The sequence below is a fragment of the Pan paniscus genome, chromosome 23 (genome assembly GCF_029289425.2).
Source record: "Pan paniscus chromosome 23, NHGRI_mPanPan1-v2.0_pri, whole genome shotgun sequence".
In the NCBI taxonomy this organism is placed as follows: domain Eukaryota; kingdom Metazoa; phylum Chordata; class Mammalia; order Primates; family Hominidae; genus Pan; species Pan paniscus.
The window spans coordinates 30,148,570-30,173,207 of record NC_085927.1 but is presented as its reverse complement, the minus strand read 5'-3'; the positions used below and the strand labels follow the sequence as shown (position 1 = coordinate 30,173,207).

The window sequence follows — 24,638 nt, the reverse complement described above, 5'->3', positions numbered from 1 at the left end:
GTTTCTGGGATTGCCTGGCAGGGGCTGCCTCCCACCCATTGTCCTCTTTGGCCCCAAGGACACTCACTCCCAAGTGTTTCAGGGAAATCACTACTGTGAGTTGGTCTTGTGGTCAATACACGGATGTCTGAGGTAAAGTCTTATTTCAGAGAAGCATCCTTGTCTTCTGCTGAAGTGCCCATCCTTCTGGCAGGGCAGCCTGGAAGGGGCAAAGCCCCGGCTCCGTGCCCTGCTCACCCAACCTTCCTCCTGAGTCACTGTGACACTCAGAGTCCATCCACTACACTCATAAGATGGCAGGGCAGAGGGAAGGATGATGAAAAGTGGTCTCAGATGAGTGTAAAAATACAAAGACACTTTCGAAATCTTTATCATCCCACATCTATCTCCAAGCTCTACCCCACTTCTTTTTTTCAGCTCGGGGAATTAGCACAGGACAACATGAAGAAGAAAGGCCCAGGGGAGAGGAAAAGCTGGGATAAGCAGCGAGGCCTGGCCAGAACAAGCGGACACCAAGGCAGTTCTGTCAACACGCCCAGCTTCCGGCTATCCCCATCAATTACTGATAGGAAAGCTGATGTGCGTGTGAAGGGGGCCCACAGGCAGCCTGTCCCTGAAGGACAGTGGTATGAGAATGGGGGCAATGGAGGTGTGGGAACCCGAGGACACTCAGGAACAGAAGCAAGGTGGCCAGGTATGAGGGGAGAAGGGCCTGGGGGCCAGCCAGGTCAACACCTCACAGCTCCTAAGGCCCTGGACCATTTTTTAGGTCTGCGATACTTTAAATGAATTTGTTTTCTCCACATCCATAAAAGGTAAAACAAGGGGAAGTAGGTTTCAAAAGCAACAAGATACTTTTACTTAGACATAAGACACTCAAACAAGGCTCAGGACCATGTCCCCAAAGCCCTTCTGCATAACACCAGGGCTGAGCAAGACCCACTGCCAGCCTAGCACCTGGAATGCAGTGGGCAGGCGTCATCATCCTGCAGTGCCCAGCACCACTCCTGACCCACAGTAGGGGCAGCCACTGCCATCTGCTCCAGCTCTGCTACCAGACCAGCGTGAGGAGGCTTAGTGGGGAGCGGGGAGGGAGGGGACGCCTGATGTGAGAAACAAGCACAGGAAGCTGTCATGCTGCCAGCCAAGGAGCTTTCTTGTGGGCGATGATACTTCCTACATTCCCCCAAAGGCAGGTTTATCTAGGAACATCTAGGGGCTGAACGCAATGGGTCAACCACAACAACTCCTTTCCAGGGGAGAAAGCCCTGGATCTGAAACTGCGCCTCTGATCCCCCTGGCTGGGCTCTTTCACTCCTGACTCCTCACCATCCACCCCCACCCCCATCCAGATGGACAGATTATTATGCCCCTTTCTGCTCCAAAGCACACCAACTCCCCTAGAACTGCTGCAGAAAAAAGGGCTAAAGAGTCAGGAAACTCCCTTATCTTCACTTGGTCTGCTCCAGCTCCCCTGCTGGCTATCAAAATATAAGTGTCCAGCTGTACCTGAGGCTGAGTATTACAAACCATAAACAATGAACATCATGACAGTAACAGCTAGCACTTGGCACTTTACGGTGCCAGACACAGGAGTCAACAATTCACATGCATTATCGCCTTGATTTCTCCCAACCACCCAGAGGCAGGTACTACTAACACATCCAGTTTACAGATAAGAAAACAGAAACCTTAAAAACCTCCATAGAGGCCAATCGTGGAGGCTCACATCTATTATTCCAACATTTTGGGAAGCCAAGGCAGGAGGGTCCCTTGAGGCCAGGAGTTTAAGACCAGCCTGGGCAACATAGTAAGACACCATCTCTACAAAACAAACAAACAAACAAACATTACCCTGGTGTGGTAGCACACGCCAGTGGCCTCAAAGTGGGAGGCTGAGGCTTGAGCCTGGGAGATCAATGCTGCAATGAGCTGTGACCACTCCACTGCACTCCAGCTTGGGCGACAGAGTGAGACCCCACCTCAAAAAGTTAAAAGCTTCATAGAATTTCCACACTTGCTTGACATGTGGAAATCTTGCACAAGTGCCTCACAACATATTGTGGAGTGAACACAAGGAAGGAGAAAGGATAGAAACACGTGCTCCGTGCCACATACACTGCATGACATACACCTTTTATATAAGACCTGCGGAATGTAAACACACATATTTGCTTAAATCTGCCATGAGAAACACTGGAAAGATACACCAAAATTGAAAATCGACAACCCAGCAAGTATCAGGAACTGTGCTGGAAATGTGCCCTCTCTAAACCCACAGTGTTATGGGTTTTCACTTCAGAAGCACATAAATCTTTTACTATTGAGAAGATAAAGCCATATCAAGTCGGGCACCTTGGCTCATACCTGTAATCCCAGCACTTTGGGAGGCCAAGACAGGAGGATCACCTGAGGACAGGAATTCAAGACCAGCCTGGCCAACATGGTGAAACTCCATCTCTACTAAAAATACAAAAAAAATTAGCCAGGCCTGGTGGCGCACGCCGGTAATCCCAGCTACTTGGGAGGCTGAGGCAGGAGAATTGCTTGAACCCAGGAGGCAGAGGTTGCAGTGAGCCGCGATCACGCCACTGCACTCCAGCCTGGGCAACAAGAGCGAAAACTCTGTCTCAAAACAAAAAACAAACAAAAAAAAAAAACAAATCAAAGCTAGGCACAGTGGCACAGTCTTGTAATCCCAGCTACTTGGAAGGATAAAGTAGGAGTATTGCTTACACCCAGGAGTTCAGCCTGGGCAACTCAGGGGCAACTCAGTGAATTTTATTTCTCTAAAAAAAATATATATTTTTTGAGATGGGGTCTCACTCTGTCGCCCTGGCTGGAGTGCAGTGACGCGATCATCGCTCACTGCAGTTTCAACTTCCTGGGCTCAAGTGAGCCTCCCCACCTCAGCCTCCTGAGCAGCTGGGACTACATGCATGCACTACCATGTCCAGCTAATTTATTTATTTATTTATTTTTATTTTTTAGATGGAGTCTCTCTGTGGCCCAAGCTGCAGTGCAGTGGTGCAATCTCAGCTCACTGCAAGCTCCGCCTCCCGGGTGGTGCAAGCTATTCTCCTGCCTCAGCCTCCCAAGTAGCTGGGACTACAGGCGCCTGCCACCACGTCTGGCTAATTTTTTGTATTTTTTAGTGGAGACGGGGTTTCACCGTGTTAGCCAGGATGGTCTCGATCTCCTGACCTTCTGATCCGCCCACCTCAGCCTCCCAAAGTGCTGGGATTACAAGCGTGAGCCACCACGCCTGGCCAATTTTTTGTAGAGACACGGTTTTGCCATGTTGGCCGGCTTGTCTTTTGCTCAGTCCTCAACCTCCAAAAGTGTTGGGATTACAGGTGTGAGTCACTGTAGCCAGCCTAAAATATTTTTCTAAAATGAAAAGTATAGCAAATCTAAAGAAAAAGGTCCAATTCCTAAACATTCCAAATAAACTAAAACAAATGAGCTGAATATTAAGTTGGTGGCAGAATCATATAGAGAAAAGAAATCTTTTGAGAGGCTTTTTAAAAAAATGAAACAAAAAGCAAAACGTTCTCAATAAAAGGGATACATTTTAAGGACAATTAGAACTTCAAGGTAATCTTAAATGTTTAGTCTACCTTTTGTTATCAGTGGTAATATAAACTGTTTATTCTGAAATGATTTTAAAGTAAAGCAACCAAGTATGCTAATAATATTAGAAACCAAGATATTCATAGTAACAGAAAAGACACATGTTTAAAATGAAAGAAGTAAAAACCCTATATATAAGTTTAAATTTGAATTAGAAATATTAGTGTAAAATTATGGGTTTTTGTTGTTGCTGTTATTTCAAAAACATGTTTTTTCTTAGTTCTGTTCACTGAAAGGCCCAAAGCAATGAACAGACCAGCGCCCACGTAGCATGCTCCAAATGCCACTTTACCGGCAGAAGTCCCCAGGGTTCACTCCCTAGAGGAGCAGCCAATCTGGGTCTAAATGCCAGCAGACTAAGAAAAACTAAAGAGGTTGTGTGAGGGCCCCAAGAGACACAGGAGCTCCTGCTAGATGAGGATGGGACCATCTAAGCATCAAAATGAATGACAGCAATGGACCAGAACACCCCAGATACACAGCCCTGAGCTCAAAATGTCACTCAAAGAGAACCCATCTGTGGCCCTTGGGGGGACTCCTTAGACTGGAAAGATCAGAAAAACAGCATTCCTGGAGGTCCTGAACACACAGGGTTTCAAACAATCATCTAGCCCTGGCTGACGAAAGAAAACCTTTCTTGACAAAAAAAAAAAAAAAAAACTCCACGTAACGAATGTGGGAGAAAAGCCAGAATTAGTCTACAAGCCCTAATTAAATGATGAAACCATCGGAAAGATAATAGGAGCTTTACAAGGGTCAGGCTGTTGTTGCTCTCCAAACCTCCAAATTGTGGTCTTATGGGAATATCAAGATGCCCAGAAATACAAATTAAGGCAATACTTCGGATATATTTTTGCTAAAAGACCACGGCACCCTCTCTGCTCTCCAATTTAGCACCCAGTTCATAAGAAGGAGGGGGCAGGCAGGATGAATCAGCAGCTTGGGAGACATCAGAGCCCATGGGGAGGGCTGCAGGACAGCTGGGCTGCTCCTTCACCAGGCTGGGAGGGGCCAGAGGGGAGAAAAGACCCTCGTTTGGATCCTGATTCAAAGAAGCCAACTATTAGGAAAAAAGCGTTGAAACTTGAAGGAGGCCTTCCCATTGATGACAATAGTGACTCCATGTGATTGTCAGGTGGGGCCCTAGCACAGGCCAGTGTGGAGATGCTCAGCAGAGATACAACCCTGAGGGTGGGGATGTGCCCTCGACACTTCAGGAGGGACACAGAGACAGCCAAGGGAAAAGTCACCAAACCACAGCAACTGCTGACTCCAGATTAGAGGAATATGACGCCTCTGTGCTTTCATGTCTCAGAGTTTTCCTAATAGATTTTGAAATACCATCAAATTCCAGAAAGAGTGGTTCCATGATAGTATCCGTAGCCCCGTGGGACCTTGGCCCGAGCCCACAGGACACACCATCAGAAACCAAGTAGGGACGAGGCAGCCCCAGCAGTGCCCCCCACCCAAGGAAACCACACGGCCCTGACCTGGCCACCAAGGGAAAACAGACCTGTTATTCATCATTTTCACTCGTTCCATTAAAAATATATGTAATAGGCTGGCTGAGATACAATTCACCCATTTAAAACATGCCATTCAATGGTTTTTGGTACTACATTCAGAGTTCTGCAGCATTACCAAAATCAATTTTAAAGCATTTTGTTTCTTTCTTTTTTTTTTTTTTTTGAGGTGGAGTCTCGCTCTGTCACACAGGCTGAAGTGCAGTGGCACCATCTCAGCTCACTGCAACCTCCACTTCCTGGGTTCAAGTGATTCTCCTGCCTCACCCTCCCAAGTAGCTGGGACTACAGGTATGTGCTGTCACCCCCTACTGATTTTTGTATTTTTAGTAGAGGCAGGATTTCACCATGTTGGCCAGGCTGGTCTCAAACTCTTGGCCTCAAGTGATCCACTGGCCTTGGCCTCCAAAGTGTTGGGATTACAGGCATGGGCCACCGTGCCTGGCCTAATTTTAGAACATCATCTTCACTCCAAATGAAAACTCCATTTCCCTACAGCACCCTTGGCAATCACTAATCAACTTTCTGTCTGTGGCAGGCTAAATAACAGTCCTTAAATCAGGTCCTATTCCCTGGAACCTGTAAATGTTACCTTATTTGAGAAAAAGGTCTTTGCAGATATGATGAAGTTAAACATCTTGAGATGGAGGGCTATCCTGGGTTATGCGGGTGGACCCTAACTGCAATTGCATGTATCCTCCTAAGAGGGAGGCAGAAGGAAAGTTCACACACACAGAGAAGGCGACATGAAGATGGAATACAGAGAATGTGTTTACCTCGTGATGCTGGACTTGAAGACTGGAGTGATACAGCCACAAGCCAAGGAGTACCAGCAGTGACCAAAAGCTAGAAGATGCAAGAAACAGGTTCCTCTCCTATAGCCTACCTGCTGCCACTGCGATTTTTACCCATGGTACTGACTTTGAACATCTGGCCTTGAAAACTGTGAGATTAAATTTCTGTTTGTTTGTTTGTTTGTTTGTTTGAGACAGAGTCTCACTCTGTCACCCAGGCTGGAGTGCAGTGCCGCGATCTCGGCTCACTGCAAGCTCCACCTCCCGGGTTCAGCCATTCTCCTGCCTCAGCCTCCCGAGTAGCTGGGACTCCAGGCGCCCGCCACCACGCCTGGCTAGTTGTTTTGTATTTTTAGTAGAGACGGGGGTTTCACCATGTTAGCCAGGATGGTTGCGATCTCCTGATCTTGTGATCTGCCCGCCTCAGCCTCCCAAAGTGCTGGGATTACAGGCGTGAGCCACCGCACCTGGCCTAAATTTCTGTTCTTTTAAGCCACCAAGCTTGTAGTAACGTGTTATAGCAGCCACAGGAAACATACGAATTTTGTTACCAGGAGTAGGGTGCCTAAAAATGTGGCAGTGGCTTTGTAACTCAATAACAAAGGAGGACTAGTAGAATTGTGAGAAGCATGATAGAAAAGGCCTAGGTTTCCTTGAACAGGCTGTGTGGGTAGACATGTGGATGTTAAAGACTCTGTCACCCAGACTCTGCCTTAAAGGAAATGACGAACTTGATACAGAAAGTCTGTATTATCTTCAAGAATACATATACTATCAAAAACAGAATGTTGTTAGAAACATGAAAATTAAAGGTGATTCTAAAGGAACAAAGGAAACAAGGAACATGTTACTGGAAACTAGAGCAAAGGTGATCTTTGTAATATAATGGCAAAAAGTTTAGCTGGATTGTGTCCTGTAGCTGTGTGGAAGGCAGAATCACAAGCAATAAGTTTGCACATTTAGCTGAGCAGACTTCCAATCAAAGCATTCAAGACTCAGCTTCGGCCGGGCACAGTGACTCATGCCTATAATCCCAGCACTTTGGGAGGCTGAGGCAGGCAGATCACCTGAGGTCAGGAGTTCAAGACCAGCCTGGCCAACATGGTGAAATCCCATCTTTACTAAAAATACAAAAATTAGCCGGGCGTGGTGGTGGGCACCTGTAATCCCAGCTACTTGGGAGGCTGAGGCAGGAGAATCACTTGAACCTGGGAGGTGGGGGTTGCAATGAGCCAAGATCGCGCTACTGCACTCCAGCCTGGGCGACAGAGTGAGACTCAGTCTCAAAAAAATAAAAAAAAAAGACTCAGCTTGGTTTCTTCTTTCTGCTTGTAGTAAAATGCAAGAGGAGGCCGGGCATGGTGGCTCACATCTATAATCCCAGCACTTTGGGAGGCCAAGGCAGGCAGATCACTTGAGGTCAAGAGCTCAAGACCAGCCTGGCCAACATGGTGAAACCCTGTCTCTACTAAAAATACAAAAATTAGCTGGGTGTGGTGGTGGGCACCTATAATCCCAGCCACTTGGGAGGCTGAGGCAGGATAATCACCTGAACCCAGGAGGCGGAGGTTGCAGTGACCTGAGATCACACCACTGCACTCCAGCCTGGGCGAGAGAGTGAGACTCCATCTCCAAAAAAAAAAAAAAAAAAAAAAAAAGCAACATGAAAGAGATAAATTAAGGGTACAATAAAAAGAATTTTAAAAATACACACACACACACACACACACAAAGAAGAGAGAGAAATTGAGGGAAGAACTGTTAAGCAGAAAGGAATCTAGACTTAATGATTTGGGAAATTCTCAGGCTATTTAGATTGGAAAAAACCAAAACGCTAAAACTAGGAGATTTACTGTTAGGAAAGTGTGTTCTGTAGAGAATGCCAAGGGTGTGGCATATCTTCCAAATTTTTCTAGTGCCAAAGAGATTAAACATGGGACTCATGAATCCCCTCAATCATCTCACACAAGTGAGGAAGAGAGATGAAATTATCTAGGAAAGATCTGTGGAGAAACCTCATCTAATACTATGAATTCCATCATATATGTAGAAGTTCCACAAGGATTTTGAGAATGTTCTACCAGCAGAAACACTGCCAGCTTGGAGTAGAAAGTTTATAGACTAGGCAAAATCAAAGAAGAACTCTCAAAATTTTAGAAGCAGGAATAGGCTGATAAAACTACGCAGCCTCAAACATGTGCTACCCTTTAAGAAAGTGAGGGCAGAGACATGGGCTCAGAAGTCAGAGCCATGGACCCAGAGATAGGAGCCTCCAACTTTATGGTAACTTGTTATGGCAGCCATGGGAAAGTAATACACTATCTCTATAGATCTTCGTATTCTCTGGACATTTTATAAAAATGCAACATGTCATCCTTTGTGACTGCTTCATTTATGTAATGTTTTTAGCTTCATCCATGTTGTAGCATGTATCAGCCCTTCACTGCTTCGTGTGGCCACATGATATTCATTGTATGGATATTCTACATTCTGTTTATCCATTCATCAGCTGGTAGACATTTGGGTTGTTTCCATTTTTGGCTATTTATGATGTTATAATGATGCTATAAACATTTGTGTATATGTTTTTGTGTGGACATGTTTTCTTTTCTCTTGGATATATACCTGGGAGTGAAACTTCTGGGTCATATGGTAACTCTACATTCAATTTTTTGATGAACTGTCATACTGTTTTCCACAGCACCATTTCACATTCTCTCCAGCAATGTATGAGAATTCTAATTTCTCTGCCAGGCACGGTGGCTCACCCCTGTAATCCCAGCACTTTGGGGAGGCCAAGATGGGTAGACCACCTGAGGTCAGGAGATCAAGACCAGCATGGCCAACATGATGAGACCCTGTCTCTACTAAAAATACAAAAGTTAGCCGGGCATTGGCTGGGCGCAGCAGCTCACACCTGTAATCCCAGCACTTTGGGAGGCCTAGGTGGGTGGATCACAAAGTCAAGAGATCGAGACCATCCTGGCCAACATGGTGAAACCCTGTCTCTACTAAAAATACAAAAATTAGCTGGGCATGGTGGCACATGCCTGTAGTCCCAGCTACTTGGGAGGCTGAGGCAGGGTAATTGTTTGAACCTGGGAGGCGGAGGTTGCGGTGAGCCGAGATCCCGCCACTGCACTCTAGCCTGGCGACAGAGCGAGACTCCGTCTCAAAAAAAAAAAAAAAAAATTAGCTGGGTGTGATGGTGTGTGCCTATAGTCCCAGCTACCCAGGAGGCTGAGGCAGGAAAATCACCGGAATTTGGGAGGCGAAGGCTGTAGTGAGACGAGATTGTGCCACTGCACTCTAGCCTGGGCGACAGAGCGAGACTGTCTCAAAAAGAAAGAGAATTCCAATTTCTCTACATCTTTGCCAACGCTTATTATTGTCTTTTTTAAAAATCATAGCCATTATAATGGAAATGAAGTGGCATCTCATTGTGGTTTTTATTTGCAATTCCCTAATGACTAGTGATGTCGAGCATCTTTTCACATGGTTGTTGGCCATTTGTATCTCTTCTTTGGAGATAGGTTTATTCAAGTATTTTGCCTGTTTTTTATTTTATTTATTTTTATTTATTTTATTTATTTTTTTTTTTTGAGACGGAGTCTCACTCTGTCACCCAGTCTGGAGTGCAGTGGCATGATCTCGGCTCACTGCAAGCTCCACCTCCCGGGTTCACGCCATTCTCCTGCCTCAGCCTCCTGAGTAGCTGGGACTACAGGCGCCCACGACCACGCCTGGCTAATTTTTTTTCCTTTTTTTGTATTTTTAGTAGAGACAGGGTTTCACCATGTTAGCCAGGATGGTCTCAATCTCCTGACCTCATGATCTGCCCACCTCGGCCTCCCAAAGTGCTGGGATTACAGGTGTGAGCCACCGCGCCTGGCTGTATTTTGCCTATTTTTTAGTTGCTTCTTGTTGTTGTTGTTGTTGTTGTTGTTGTTGTTGTTGTTGTTGAGTTGTAGGAGTTCTTTATGTATTCTGGATATTAAACCCTTACCTGATATGTGATTTGCAAATATTTTCTCCCATCCCATGGGTTGTTTTTCCCTCTTATGACAGTGTCCTATGACGTACAAGTTTTTAATTTTGATGAAGTCAAATTTATCTACGTTTTTTGTAGCTTTTTTGGCATCATATCTAAGAAACTACTGCCTAATCCAAGGTCATGAAGATGTATGCCTCTGCTTTCTTCTAAGATATTTATAGTTTTAGCTTGTAAATTTAGGTTTTTGACCCATTTTGAGTTAATTTTTTAAAAAGTTTTTTAGAGACAGAGTCTCACTCTGTCACCCAGGCTGGAACATGTTGGTACAATCATAGCTTACTGTAATCTCAAACTCCTGGGATCAAGTGACCCTCCAGCCTCAGCCTGTCGATTAGGCAGGACTACAGGCACGTGCCACCATGCCTGGCTGGTGTTTTTTATTTTGAGTTAAGTTTTGTATAGGGTATGAAGTTGGGGCTCAACCTCAATATTTTGTATGTAGTTACCCAGTTGTCCTAGAAACTACTGTGATTTATGTATTTAAAATTTTATTTTTGGCACAAAATGGAAAGGCTGCCTACACTGTCATCTTCAGAAAGAGTGGCACAGCCTTTCCCTAATCTGTCAAAAACCTTATGTGGCTTTCCACGTCCTCCAGGAGCAATTTCTAGCCCTTTCCACAGCCCCCCTTGGGTAAACCTCTTATGAGAGGTGTCCTGCTCTCCGGGATGATTACAATGCATCACTAACACCCCCTGCATCCCTCCACTTCCACTGCACTCCAGCCTGGCCGACAGAGCGAGACTGTCTCAAAAAAACAAAAATAAAAATAAATAAATAAAATCCCCCCTATATATTTGCAAATTATATATTTAATAACAGACTTATATCCAAATGCATAAAGAACTATTACAACCCAACAATAAAAAGACTAACAACTCAATTTAAAAATGGACAGAGGATCTGAATAGACATTACTCCAAAGAAAATATACAAATGGCCAAAAAGCACATGAAAAAGATGCTCAACATCATTAGTCACTAGGCAAATGCAGATCAAAACAATGCAAATCACACCCATTACAATGGCTACAATTAAAATAGACAATAACAAGTATTGGAGAGGATGAGGAGAAATTGAAACCTCATTTAAGCTGCTGGTGAGAATTTAAAATAGTGCAGTTGCTTTGGGAAACATCTGGCAATTCCTCAAAAGGTCAAATACAGAGGTAGGGTATGACCCAGCAACTCTACCCCTAGGTATATACCCAAGAGAAATGAAAACACAGCCCACACAAAAATTTATACATTAACTATTGTTCTGCTTACTCATAATAACCAAAAAGTAGAAACTATGTAAATGTCCACCAACTAACGAATGGCTATAAAATATGTGATATGGCCATCCAGAAATGGAATATTTGACAATAAAAAGGAATAAAGTTGGCCAGGCACGGTGGCTCACGTCTGTAATCCCAGTACTTTGGGAGGCCAAGGCAGGTGGATCACGTGAGGTCAGGAGTTCGAGACCAGCCTGGCCAACATCGCCCCAGACCAATGCAAAACCCCATCTCTACTAAAAATACGAAAATTAGCCAGGCATGGTGGCACACACCTGTAATCCCAGCTACTAAGGAGGCTGAGACAGGAGACTTGCTTGAACCCAGTGGGTGGAGGTTGCAGTGAGCCGAGATCGTGCCATTGCACTTCCAGCCTGGGTGACAGAGCGAGACTCCATCTAAAAAAAACAAAAGAGGAATAAAGTATATACCAAACATGGTTCATGGACCTTGAACCTTGAAAATATTATGCTAAGTGAAATAAGCCAGCTGCAAAATAAAAACATATATTGTACGTGGCTGGGTGTGGTGGCTCATGCCTGTAATCCCTGCACTTTGGGAGGCTGAGGCGGGCGGATCACCTGAGCTCAGGAGTTTGAGACCAGCCTGGCCAACATGATGAAACCCAGTCTCTACTAAAAATACAAAAAATTAGTCGGGTGTGGTGGTGCGCACCTGTAATCCTGGTTACTTGGGAGGCTGAGGCGGAAGAATCGCTTGAACCTGGTAGGCGGAGGTTGCAGTGAGCTGAGATTGTGCCACTGCACTCCAACCTGGGCACAAGAGGAAAACTGTCACACACACACACACACACACACACACACACAACCATATGTTGTACAATTATATTTATATGGAAAATTCCGAATAGGCAAATCTACAGCAGTAGAAAGTATAAGTGGTAGCTGAGGGTTGAAGGAAAAGGGAGTGTGACTGCTAACAGGTATAAAGTTTCTTTAAAAAATGTTGAAGGCTGGGCATGGTGGCTCACACTTGTAATCCCAGCATTTAGGGAGGGCAAGGCGTGGGGATAGCTTGAGATCAGGAGTTCAAGACTAGCCTGGGCAACATAGTGGGACCTCGTCTCCACAAAAAATAAAAAACTTAGCCGGGTGTGGTGGCACATGCCTGTAGTCCCAGCTACTCAGAAGACTGAGAAAGGAGGATCGCTTAAGCCCAGGAGATTGAGGCTGCAGTGGGCTGAGATCACGCCACTGCACTCCAGCCTGGGTACAGAGTGAGACCCCGTCTCAAAAAAAAAAAGTTCTAAAATTAGGCCAGGCTTGGTGGCTCGCACCTGTGACCCCAGCACTTTGGGAAGCCTAGGCAAGAGGATGGCGTAGGGCCAAAAGTTTGAAACCAGCCTGGGCAACACAGGGAAGCTGCACCTCTTTTTATTTATTAATGAATGTTCCAAAATTAGATTTTGGTGATGGCCACACAACTCTGTGAATATCCTAAAGACCACTGAAATGTAAACTTTAAAGGGTGAACCGTATAAAGCTCTTAAAGAAAAAGAAAAAGCTTATCAAATGTATCCGTAGTACAGAGCCCACTCTACCCCACCTCAGTGACACGTATCCATAATACAGAGCCCACTCTATCCCACCTCAGTCACACGTGTCCATAGTACAGAGCCCACTCTACCCCACCTCAGTCCCTGTGCTCTTGCAGCTCTGCCTTGCACACACACGTGCACACAAGTGAATATGTGTTTTGTTCATTTCTAGTAAAACGGTTCTGTCCCAGGGAGCACACACAGATTAAAGGAGGTGGTCACATAAAGCCCTCAGTGTGGTGCCCCACCCAGGGAGAAAGCCCACATGTAGTGGAAATCCTTCTTCTCCACTCCACCTGTGGCGAGTTCTAGATTAAGCATCACCTTCTTCACTTAGCAAAAGGGGACAGGAATGCTTCTGGGCCCATGCCTCAGGGCCCTATAGGGCTTAGGTAAGGACCCCTAGGAGGGGCTGAAGACAAACCAGGTTCTTGCTCATGGCATTGATCCCTTCCACAGGACCAGCTAGGGGCCTGAGCAAGCTTCCTGTAGGATTCACAGGAGCTGACCACAGATGGAAGGTGACGGCAGTGAGGTCTGGGGCCAGAGGCTGGGCCTGCAACCCAAGTGCCCTCCCTGTACCATGGACACACAGGAGGACCCAGACTGCTGCAGGCAAAACCAACTGTGCCTGTGATCAATCGATGAGCAACCACCCCACCCCTACACCCTAGGACACCCAACAGAGGGGTTCCAGAGTCTGTGACGCTCTCCTCTCCAAGTCTCTCTGCCAGAGTGGCTCCACTTACTAGGGCCTTACCCGGGTCTTGGCCTTCAGGAAAACATGGCTTTCCATATCCTTGCTGGATTTACTGTGTGCCACACCAGCTTTCCTCATGGCATCCTCGCTGAAACACAAAAGGAGAAGAGACGTTTGTACACACCAGTGACTCCACCGCTGCAGGGCCCTGGCCAACAGGCCCTGCATAGCAGCTGCCCCTGGTGACAAGGTGCTATCGCCGGCACACCAGCCTGGCTGAGGTCCAGGAGAGGCATATGGGAAGGGGCACTCAACAGAGAGCAATGACAGGCCACTGAGCAGGGTGATCAGAAAAAAGGGACAGGAAAGGTGGTCGCCATGAAGCAAAGAGAGAGCCCTGGCATGAGGGGACGGGGCGGGGGAGGGGTTGCCCCTAGGGATGGCTCACAACCAGTTCAGGATCAAGGAAGTATGCATTAGACTACTGGGTGGCCAGCTGGCCTCTTATTTCCTGCTCTCTGAGTGGCCTGCGTTCCCCATGAACTCTGCCAGATGGTAGCACCCTGGTTCTAGACTCGATTACTCCTATAAAATGAAGGGGCCACATGAAGTCATCTCTCAGTCCCTCCCAAGGCAAGGGTCTGTCCCTATGTGGGACAATGCAGGTCCTGTATGTGGGATCAAAGAGACAAGCTCCAACTTAACTTCTAGCTAGAGACAAGAAGAGAAAGACCACATAAATGTGAAAAATATCTTTAAAAACCCATTTACCAACAATTTTGTACTAAGAGATAGAATCCTATGAAGAGTTTTTCATCACACTGCTGCTCCACGGGGATAAAGAGCCATGTACATCAGTTAAGCTGGAGACCCCTCGAATGCAGCACATGCTGCCCCACCCACCCCCACACCCACCTCCCACACTCACACACAGAAAGACAAAAACAAGTGTGAATCTGTTAGAAAGGCCTGGCCTATGGCTCCCAGGGGTGGACTGCTCTGGTGTGCTCACTGCCTGCCTTCTTCCCAGTGGGATGGGTCTCTTCCTTGCCTGGCCTCCCACCCTGGGCTTGCTGATAAAGAAACAAGTGGCCAGGTGCAGTGCCACACGCCTGTAATCCCAACACTTTGGGAGGCCGAGGCGGGTGGATCATCTGAAGTCAGGAGTTCAAGACCAACCTGACCAACATGGTGAAACCCTGTCTCTACTAAAAATACAAAATTAGCAGGGTGTGGTTGCGCATGCCTGTAATCCCAGCTACAAAGGAGGCTGAGGCAGGAGAATCGCTTGAACCGGGAGGTGGAGGTTGCAGTGAGCCGAGATCGCGCCACTGCACTCCAGCCTGGGTGACAGAGCAAAACTCCATCTCAAAATAAAAAAAAGAAAGAAAGAAAGAAAGAAACAGGCTGAGCACGGTGGCTCACGCCTGTAATCCCAGCACTTTGGGAGGCCAAGGCAGGCAGATCACGAGGTCAGGCGAGCACGACCATCCTGGCTAACACAGTGAAACCCTGTCTCTACTAAAAATACAAAAAATTAGCTGGGCATGGTGGCAGGCGCCTGTAGTCCCAGCTACTCGGGAGGCTGAGGCAGGAGAATGGCATGAACCCAGGAGGCGGAGCTTGCAGTGAGCGGAGATTGCGCCACTGCACTTCAGCCTGGGCAACAGTGCGAGACTCCGTCTCAAAAAAAAAAAAAAAAGAAAGAAAGAAAAAGAAAAAAGAAACAAGCAAACATGTCAGGGCTCTGGGGCCTTGCCTCTGAGTGAATTGAATAGGCCCAGTCCAGCTCGTGCTAGAAAGCATTCTGACCACTCCAAACAGCAACCAGCCAACCTCAGGAAACTGAAGGAATGTACAGACGGGGCTACAGCAATATGACTGTGATTCTTAAAGACATCACAGAAAGGAGGTTTAATGCTGAGAGGTGCATACATCTGTCTTAATGTAAAAAGAAAAACAAAATGACATTGACCTACCACCTTGCTAGATTCAAAAAGCACTCTTGGGCTGGGCACGATGGCTCAGGTCTGTAATCCCAGCACTTTGGGAGGCCGAGGCAGGTGGATCACCTGAGGTCAGGAGTTTGAGACCAGCCTGGCTAACGTGGTGAAACCCTGTCTCCACTAAAAATACAAAAATTAGTCGGGTGTGGTGGCAGGCACCTGTGGTCCCAGCTACTCGGGAGGCTGAGGCAGGAGAATCGCTTGAACCCTGGAGGCAGAGGTTGCAGTGAGCCAAGATGGCACTACTGCACTCCAGCCTGGGCGACAGAATGAGACTCCTGCACTCTTGGAGTTCCTACCTCCCTGTCTGCTTCCTGAAGCCTGAACGGAGGCGAGGAGGCAGCAAGGGGTTTCTGCTCACAAGGCATCCAGGGGTGGAAGAGACAAATAAGAAAGGTCACCAGGGCCACAAAAGATGAGAGAGTTAACAATTCAGGAGGATAATGACAACCAACTCACGCGCGGTACTGGGTCAGAATCCTGGGGAAGCGAGGCATGGGTGGGCTGGGAGGACCCTGTACTCATGCTCTCAGGTTAGCATGGGTCAGGGTCTCCACACCCAGAGGCTGAGATGATAGCTGCTAGGCCCCAAGAAGTCAGTGAGCATTTCTGATGGAAGTGGCTACAGAGACCTGTTTTCTGAAGGTTGCCTCATCTGTGCCCCTCAAGGCAGGTATGCCCTTCAAAGGCATACTTGTTCTTCCCACCTTCCTTTTTTCTTTTTCTTCTTTTGTTTTTTGAGACAACGTCTCACTCTCTCACAGGTGCAGCGCAGTGGGGCAAACACAGCTCACTGCAGCTTCAAACTCCTGGGCTCAAGTATCCTCCCACCTCAGCCTCCCAAATAGCTGGGACTACAGGCATGCGCCACCACGCCTGGCTAATTTTTTTATTTTTTACTTTTTTTTGTAGAGACAGGGTCTTGCTTTGTTGCCCAGGCTGGTCTCAAACTCCTGGCCTTAAGTGATCCTCCACCTTGGCCTCCCAAAGCACTGGGACCAATAGGGAGACTCAGGGAAGAGCAGTAGAAACAGCAGGGGAGCATTTGCAGGCCAAGCAGGACGGCCTGGAGGCTGGCTGTGTAAGGAGTGGGGAGGCTGTGGGTGGCAGATGTGGCCAGGAGTCAGAGAGGAAGAAGGGTGCAGAAGAGTCTGGGGAGTGACAACCAGTTACACAGATGGGCTCTGTGCCCACCAGCAGCGATCAGAGAGCAAAGCCAGGCTTTGATACAAAAGCAGTCCTTTTGAGCTGCTACTGGCTGTTTTTGAGAGTGTCAGCAGACTGGCAGGCCCCAGACAGACACTGTCTTGGTGCAGCAGAGACACCTGGCACAGTCAGAGAGACAAGATCTAGAAACACAGCTTAGTGCAATAGCTCTGAGGTGGTGGGATGACCAGGTTGAAGAAATATGCTTGGTGAGCTGAAGGCAAGGTGGCACCATACACCAGGGGATGTACTGGCAGACGGGCCCTGTCCTGTCCTGGGTAATGTCACAGATGACATGGACACTGTGGGCACCGTCAGCTACTCAGAGCCTGAGGAGCATGGACCAAGCTGGAGGCCAGAAACAGGCAAGTCTTGACAGGCCAACACCAGGAAACCGAGTTGGGGTAAATGTCCAGTTCCACATGAGCTTCGGAGGGTCAGAGTGGGGCCGAGGGGCAAGGTGCTCCTCCAGCAAGGCGCTCCTCCAGCAAGGCTATGGCTCAGAACAGCAGCACTGTGCCATGTCACTCCCACATCTCTCCCACAGCATCTACCCAGGGAGGCCCAGGAGGTTTGGTGGCCAGTAACAGACCCTGTGTGGTTTTGCAGTTCTGTCAACTGTATTTTTGAAAATGTCTTTGCTCCTGTTTCTAGTTTGAAGATCAAGTGTCACAAAATAGAGACAAAGCGAAAAAGAACCCAGGAACTCTGCAGCTAATCCCCCACACTTCCCTGCAGATGCCTGCCCTTTCCTCTCCAGCTGGCCTGGCGCTTTTCAGAGGCATCCCCTGCCTGGACATTGACTCCACGAGGGTACCCATTTCACACTCCTGCTGAGGTCAAGTCCCCTTCCTTCCTCCCTTAGACCTAACACACCCGCTGCGGGAGGCTGCAGGCAGGACCCAGGCCCACCTTCAGAACAGCACTGGCTGCTCCCAAAGCCCCCTTCTGATCTCCCTGAGCTGGGCTCTGCTGCCATCCCCAGCATGCCTTCCTGAGCAGCCAGACCCGAATGGCTACTCCTCAGTCTCTGTCTCCTGAAAACAAAACCCTTCGAGCCACTGTCACGAACTGAAAGGAAACTATCACACAAGGAGACAGCCCCCAACACGGAGTAAGGAGCACAGCCTGAGACAAAGAACAGAGAACCCACATGTCACAGTGAGCTCTTCCCCCACACAAGCAAGCCGGGAAGACGAGGGCCTGTCCAGCCAGAGGAGGACAAAGAGCAGACTGGTGTCAGCTCACAAGGGAAGACCCTCGATGGCTGTCCTGCCACAGCCGTGTCCAACATAAGCAACAGGTTCACAAACAGTACAGGCCTATGAGGCGGCCACCAAAGAACCCAAGGCTGCCTGGGTGGTGCTCGCTCTAGCTGAGGAAGGGGGCTGGGGGCCACTCCCTGGTTGTGACCAGCCAGACCTCTGAACACAAGGACTGTTACCGGCTCAGAGCACACAGTCCCTTGCTGTGAACTGGGCTCCAGTGCTCTGCCTTTGGCCATGGTCTAGCTGGTTGCCATAGCTATGTCTGTGTACTCAGTCAGGGTTCAACTGGTATCTAGCTTAGACTGAAGCCTCCCAGGGGACCGATTCATCATTACAGGCCCTTGGAGCTCCCCCACCAAGGGGTCTGAGGATGTCCTTACTGTCCAGAACTGTTCCCAGAACACAGTGTGTCTTAATAGCATTGCCCGACCCTGCGTGAGCAGCCAGCAGGGATACATCAAGAAAAGCTCTTCGTGTCTTCATCTCCCAGCACCAAGTGCCCATCCCAGAAACTTGGGAACTCCCTTCACTTTCTGACTGCCACCTTTAATTCTCCAAAGTTCAAATCTTTGCCCCAACTCCCACTGCATCTGTGGCAATTCCTCCCAAAGGGCCTCTGTCTCCCGTTCCCATTCCTACCCCCACGCCCTCGCCAGCTCCCCAGGTCACATGACTGCCAGTGAGCGACTGCCACTGAGTGTGGGAAGCAACCCAGGCCCCTGCTTGCTTTGAGCCTCGCTCCTCACCAGCAGAGCAGGCAGCCTGTCCAGAAGCCCACTGAGGAGCCTGCTCCTGCGCCTGCCCCACACACTCTCCCCAAGGCCCCAGGGACGATGACCTACTACCTGGCACATTGCCTGACTATCCCATCAGGCCTGTTAGGGCCTCCCACCCTGCTCCCACCCAGGCACCCCTGCTGTCGGCTGCACAGAAACCCTGTAGCCACCTCACCCATGTATGTCTGTGGCACTTCCTGGAGGAATCTCTGGTTTCTGTGTGCCAGCCCCACTATACTAAGAACACCCTGAGAGCAGAGACAACAGCGTCCACTTTTGTGTGCAGTGGGCAGTCATCACTGCCAGGCACAATAACTGGCTCTTTTTAACACAAGGAGTGGTACTGTCATGCATTTTGATGGGACACGACGTGCAGAACGGAGAATCAGCGTGGCAGCCATGGGGGAATCCAGGCCTCAAACAAGCACGTCCTGGCAGTGGAGGCCAGGGTGCCTGGGGGAAGGCGTGTGCTGGGGCAGGCAGCTGGGCCTGGCAGGAAGCAGACAGGGGAGGAGGGGCCTGGGCTCAAATTCCAACCTAGCCACTCACCAGCTCTGGGTCTTGGGAGAGGCACTCCCTCCCCTAAAGCGTGACCTCTTCATAAAGGAGGGGCTCTGAGAGGCTGTGGCCAGGACGAAGGTGCACAGACAGGGCCAGGCAGTGAGGAGAGGCCCATTGTTGGCCTGGTCTGCAGGGCTTCTGCCCAGCATGGGCCTGTTGTTCCTCACCTCCTTCCTATTCCAAATTGAGAAACTGGCAACAGGAGTCCAGTCCCAGTCCTTGTAATCTGAATGAGACTAAGATAAAGCAAAAAACTGGCAAACTGAGCTTCCTAGGGAAGGAGCACAGGGCATCAAACTTAAAGCCTGCTAAGGCCAGGGAGGCCTGAGGCAAGCTGCCCCGGTCTGCCCTCAACCCATCTGGCAGCGCCTCCCTATCCTTCCTTTGCACAAAGGGTGGGGACAGTGCCGACCTCATGGGTAGCCCTGAGGATGATAGTAGTTAATATTATAAGGCACTGGACATACAGGAAGTGCTAGGTATGCGTTAAAGAAATAAGTCAGGCAACAACCTGCCCAAATGTGCAATAGGATGCATCCCAAAACACCTCCACCATGTGTTGAGGTTATTGTTGCCCCCTCCTCAGCAGACGATGGCCCAATGAGCATGTGCAGCTCCCTCAGGCAGAGCCACCCTCCCATTGGAGCTGAGTCACCTGCAGTGTATCCTGAGGCCAGCTCCACAGCCCGCAGGAAGGACACTCACACAGGCATGTTGATGAGGCATGAACTGGCCTCCCCACCCCAACTCCCGCTCTGCTCTGCTCCACGCCCTGACTCTTCCTTCCACAACCGCCCTGGTTCCCACCAAGGACCCTCTCCCCTCTCAATGAGGCCTCTCCCCTGACCCCACCCTCTTTACCACTGCTCCCCCTGCCACACTGCCAGGCCCCCTTCCCTGGTCCAACTGCTTTCCCATTGCTGAATGAGGGCATGAATTCCCAGGACGGCCAGCTTCTCTGTCCTCTGCTGGTGTCTAAAGCAGGAAGGTGCGTTCCTCCCTGGGGCACAGATTCACCCTCCTGACCTCAGGGGGGCAGGATGATTCCTCTCAGCCGATTTATGTTCTGCTCGAAGGAAACTTCTGTGAGTTTCTTCTAATTTTCTAATTTTGAGAAACACAACATCTATCAATCAAGTGAACTCTCATAGGGCAGAATAAATTTTTGGCAGCTCCACTTCACCCCACCCAAGAAGCCTCCCAGTAAATTGCTGCCTGTGTGTGCAGCCTGCTTGCCCACCTGGGACAGGAGCCCACAGCTTGTATGTGGGACCCTTTACCCTATGTGTTTAAAAACCTAAATCACAGAGGACCACAAGACAACAGAAGGAGAGTTATACAATATCAGGATGATGGTTTCCTAAGCATGTCACCAGAAGCAGACACTATAAAGGAAAAAAGATTTTCCCATATTAAAAAAAAGATTTGGACTAGGTGTGGTGGTTCACGCCTGTAATCCCAGCACTCTGGGAGGCGGAGGTAGGTGGATCACTTGAGGTCAGGAGTTCGAGACCAGCCTGGCCAACATGGTGAAATGTCTCTACTAAAAATACAAAAATTAGCTGAGCACAGTGGCTCACGCCTGTAATCCCAGCACTTTGGGAGGCCAAGGCAGGTGGATCACCTGAGGTCCGGAGTTCGAGACCAGACTGGCCAACATGGTGAAACCCCATCTCTACTAAAAATACAAAAGGGCAAGGTGGTGGGCACTGCAATCCCAGCTACTCGGGAGGCTGAGGTAGAAGGATGGCTTGAACCCGGGAGGCAAAGGTTGCAATGAGCCAAGATCCCGCCACTGCACTCCAGCCTGAGCAACAAGAGTGAAACTCTGTCTCAAAAATAAAAAATAAAAATACAAAAATTAGCCAGGCATGGTGGCGTGCATTATAATCCCAGTTACTCGGGAGGCTGAGGCAGGAGAATCACTTGAACCTGGGAGGTGAAGGTTGCAGTGAGCCAAGATCAAGCCATTGCACTCCAGCCTGGGTGACAAGAGTAAAACTCTGTCTCAAAAAAATATATACATAAATATAAAAATTAGCTGGGCATGGTGGTGTGCGGCCATAATCCCAGCTACTTGGGAAGCTGAGGCAAGAGAATCGCTTGAACCAGGGAGGTGGAGGTTGCAGTGAGCCAAGGTAGCACCACTGCACTCCAGCCTGGGTAACAGAGTGAGACTCTGTCTCTAAATAAATAAATAAATAATAGATATGAACCTCCAAGTTGAAATGAGGAACAAAGCCTGCACATTTAATTCCCTTCCATCTTAAAACCTGACTAAAACCACAGAAAAAAAAACCAGGAAGAATGGAAATGGTGGCCTCAACAGCCTTTTAGAAGCTGGAAAGCTGATGGCCCAGTGGTAACGTACACAGCAAGAGGACCAAGAAACCAGAATCCTAAGTAACAGTGAGGAGGGGGTGCGCCCACCCAGTGACAGCCCTAGGTCTTTGCCAGGTTGAGGCCAGGCTGCACCAAGTGCTCTGGGACAGAGGGTGAAAGATATCCCTGCATCCCTCACTCCCCAACTTTACACTGTGGGTAGCTACTCCAGCATCAGGTGACCACAGGAGGTTTACTCTCTGGAAAAGCATGAAACGGATAGTCACTGGACTAGGGGGCCAACCCACCCAGTTGAAAAGGCACAGGTAGGACACTGAGAGAGGTGGGTTGTGTGGTCATCTGTGCTCTGGTCTAAGTGACTAGATCGATGCACGCTAACTGCCGAGACCCACTGGCCCATCAGCCTCCTCCATCGCAGTGAGCAGCATGCTGGCAGCCAGGTCTTCACCCACAGCCCAGTGTCTGGAAGACCATGCTCTAGGGCAGGGTCCCCAAGCCCTGGGCCACAGACCAGTACAGGTCTGTGGGCTGTTAGGAACCAGGCCTCACAGCAGTAGGTGAGCAGAGGGTGTGCAAGCATTACTGCCTGAGCTCTGCCTCCTGTCAGATAAGTGGTGGCATCAGATTCTCATAGGAGCACGAACCCCACTGTAAACTGTGCATGTGAGGGATCCAGGTCGCAAGCTCCTTATGAGAATCTAATGCCTGATGATCTGAGGTGGAACAATTTCATCCTGAAACCACCCTCATCTGCCGGTCTGTAGAAAAATTGTCTTCTGTGAAACCGGTCCCTTGTGCTAAAAAGGTTGGGGACCATTGTTCTGGAGGAAGGACTCAGAATCTGCAGCCAGATGAGCCTTCAATGAAGTTCCCAGTCGACAAGCTCCACGTGCTGGAAGAAGACTCCTAGGCTTTGGAGGGTCCCTCTCAGAGTGAGCAACCAGCCAAGGGCAGCCAGACACCATAACATGGCCAATAAAGACCCCACAAGAAAAGAGTAATTTAGTGGTAACAGAAATTCAGCAAGAAGAAGGAAATGTAGAATTTATTAGGCCAGGTGCAGTGGTTCGCACCTGTAATCTCAGTACTTTCAGAGGCTGAGGCGAGAGGATGACTTGAGGTCAGGAGTTTGATTTTTTTTTTTTTTTTGAGATGGAGTCTCGCTCTGTCGCCCAGGCTGGAGTGCAGTGGCACGATCTCGGCTCACTGCAACCTCTGCCTCCCACGTTCAAGTGATTCTTCTGCCTCAGCCTCCCGAGTAGCTGGGACTACAGGCGCGCGCCACCATGCCCAGCTAATTTTTGATTTTTAGTAGAGATGGGGTTTCACCATATTGACCAGGCTAGTCTCGAACTCCTGACCTTGTGATCCGCCTGCCCTCGGCCTCCCAAAAGTGCTAGGATTACAGGTGTGAGCCACTGCGTCCAGCTGAAGTCAGGAGTTTGAGACCAGCCTGGGCAACATCACAAGATCCCATCTCTACAAAAAACAAAAATATTTGCCAGGAGTGGTGGTGCATGCCTGCAGTCCCAGCTACTTGGGAGGCTGAGGTGGGAGGATCACTTGAGCCCAGGAGTTCGAGGCCATAGTGAGCCATGAACACATCACTGCATTCCAGCCTGGGCAATAAAGTGAAAATTTATCAAAAAAAACAGTAGAATTTATTATAATATATATAAATATTATACTACATTGTATCCATTTAACAGGAATGGGTGCTATAAAAAGGGAAAAGTCAGATTACAAAAAAGGAAAAAGAAGGAGTTCTTGGAAATAAAAGCAGTGAAAGGTCAAAGACAAATTGAGGAAATCACTTAGGAGAGCTAAAAGTAAAAGAGATAGAAAACAGGAGATAAAAGATAAAACTAGAGGCCCAAAGAGTGAACATTAAACACTCCAGCACAGGAAGTGTAGGGAGTGAGATTCCCCTGAAATGACTCAAAGGAACTTCCCAAGTAGAGCAGGACTTGGGTTTAGGGATCAAGACAAGTCATATGAGGCTGAGAGCTAGCACCTCAGGAGACAGAAGCACAAGCCAGCACAAGGGCAGCGCAGTGTAACATCATTTTAAATTCCCCAGTTAGCATGTCCCACCAGGGGGCCTAGATGCACTCAAACTGGCATGGTCTCCAGAAAGTTAATTCCCAGGAGTCCCTTCTCAGGAAGCTAGCAGAATGAGGGAATAAATCACAAAGGATGAGACACAGGATATAGAAAACAAGGGACCCAACAAAGGAAGACAACAGTCCCAGTCTGGGCAGACAAGCACGCTGAGGGCTGTCACACCACGCCTGCGGCCACTGCCTAGAGGGTTCCAGAAGGGAGGTCCAAGAGGGTCACCGCCCACCTCCTTTGGGAGGCCGAGGTGGATGGATCACTTGAGGCCAGGGGTTTGAACTGAAACTGACAGCTCACTAGCACTGAGCCTGAAGATAACTGTACTGAGAGGCAACCGGAAAATAAAGGAAGAATAGGAATAGATACACAGAAAACTGGGCATAGTGTTGAAAAGGCAATTCTTTCCTAGGAAAAAAATAACAAGCAATTGCAGTACACCACTATGCTCAGCTGTGAATATCATTTGTGTAGGCAGAAAATGTAAACATTCATTACCGATTTATGCAGAAAGTAGAATACTGGAAGAATGAGGGAGGAGAAGCAGAGATAATGGCGATGGAAGGGAGCTACAGAGCAAGCCAACATAATTTGTAAAACGCCAAGTTGCAAAAGCAGCATGTGCCTATTACCTAGAATCAGAGGTATATGCCGGAAGAAAGCTCAGATGTAAAGGCAGTTGCTACCTCTGGGGAGAACTGGCAGAATGGGAACCACAGTAGTTTCTTGTCTTTTTACAGTTTATGTGATATATTATGTTGATAAAATTTAAAGTAATTAAAAATTAAATGAGGCCGAGTGTGGTGGCTCATGCTTGAGCCC

The 24,638-nt window shown here is 48.4% G+C and overlaps 1 protein-coding gene across 20 annotated transcripts in view; it reads right to left on the bottom strand.

Annotated features, from left to right (window-relative positions):
- MED15 (mediator complex subunit 15) overlaps positions 1 to 24,638 on the bottom strand; it is a 93,058-nt gene that overhangs the window by 36,831 nt on the left and 31,589 nt on the right. For 19 of the 20 annotated variants that reach the window (XM_063603222.1, XM_063603212.1, XM_063603213.1 and 16 more), the window contains one exon: positions 13,602 to 13,689. In XM_063603222.1, the coding sequence (XP_063459292.1) occupies positions 13,602 to 13,689 (88 nt within the window). Of the gene's footprint in view, positions 1 to 13,590; positions 13,691 to 24,638 lie in introns of those variants that run through there. The other variant, XM_034952259.3, reaches the window with a different exon arrangement.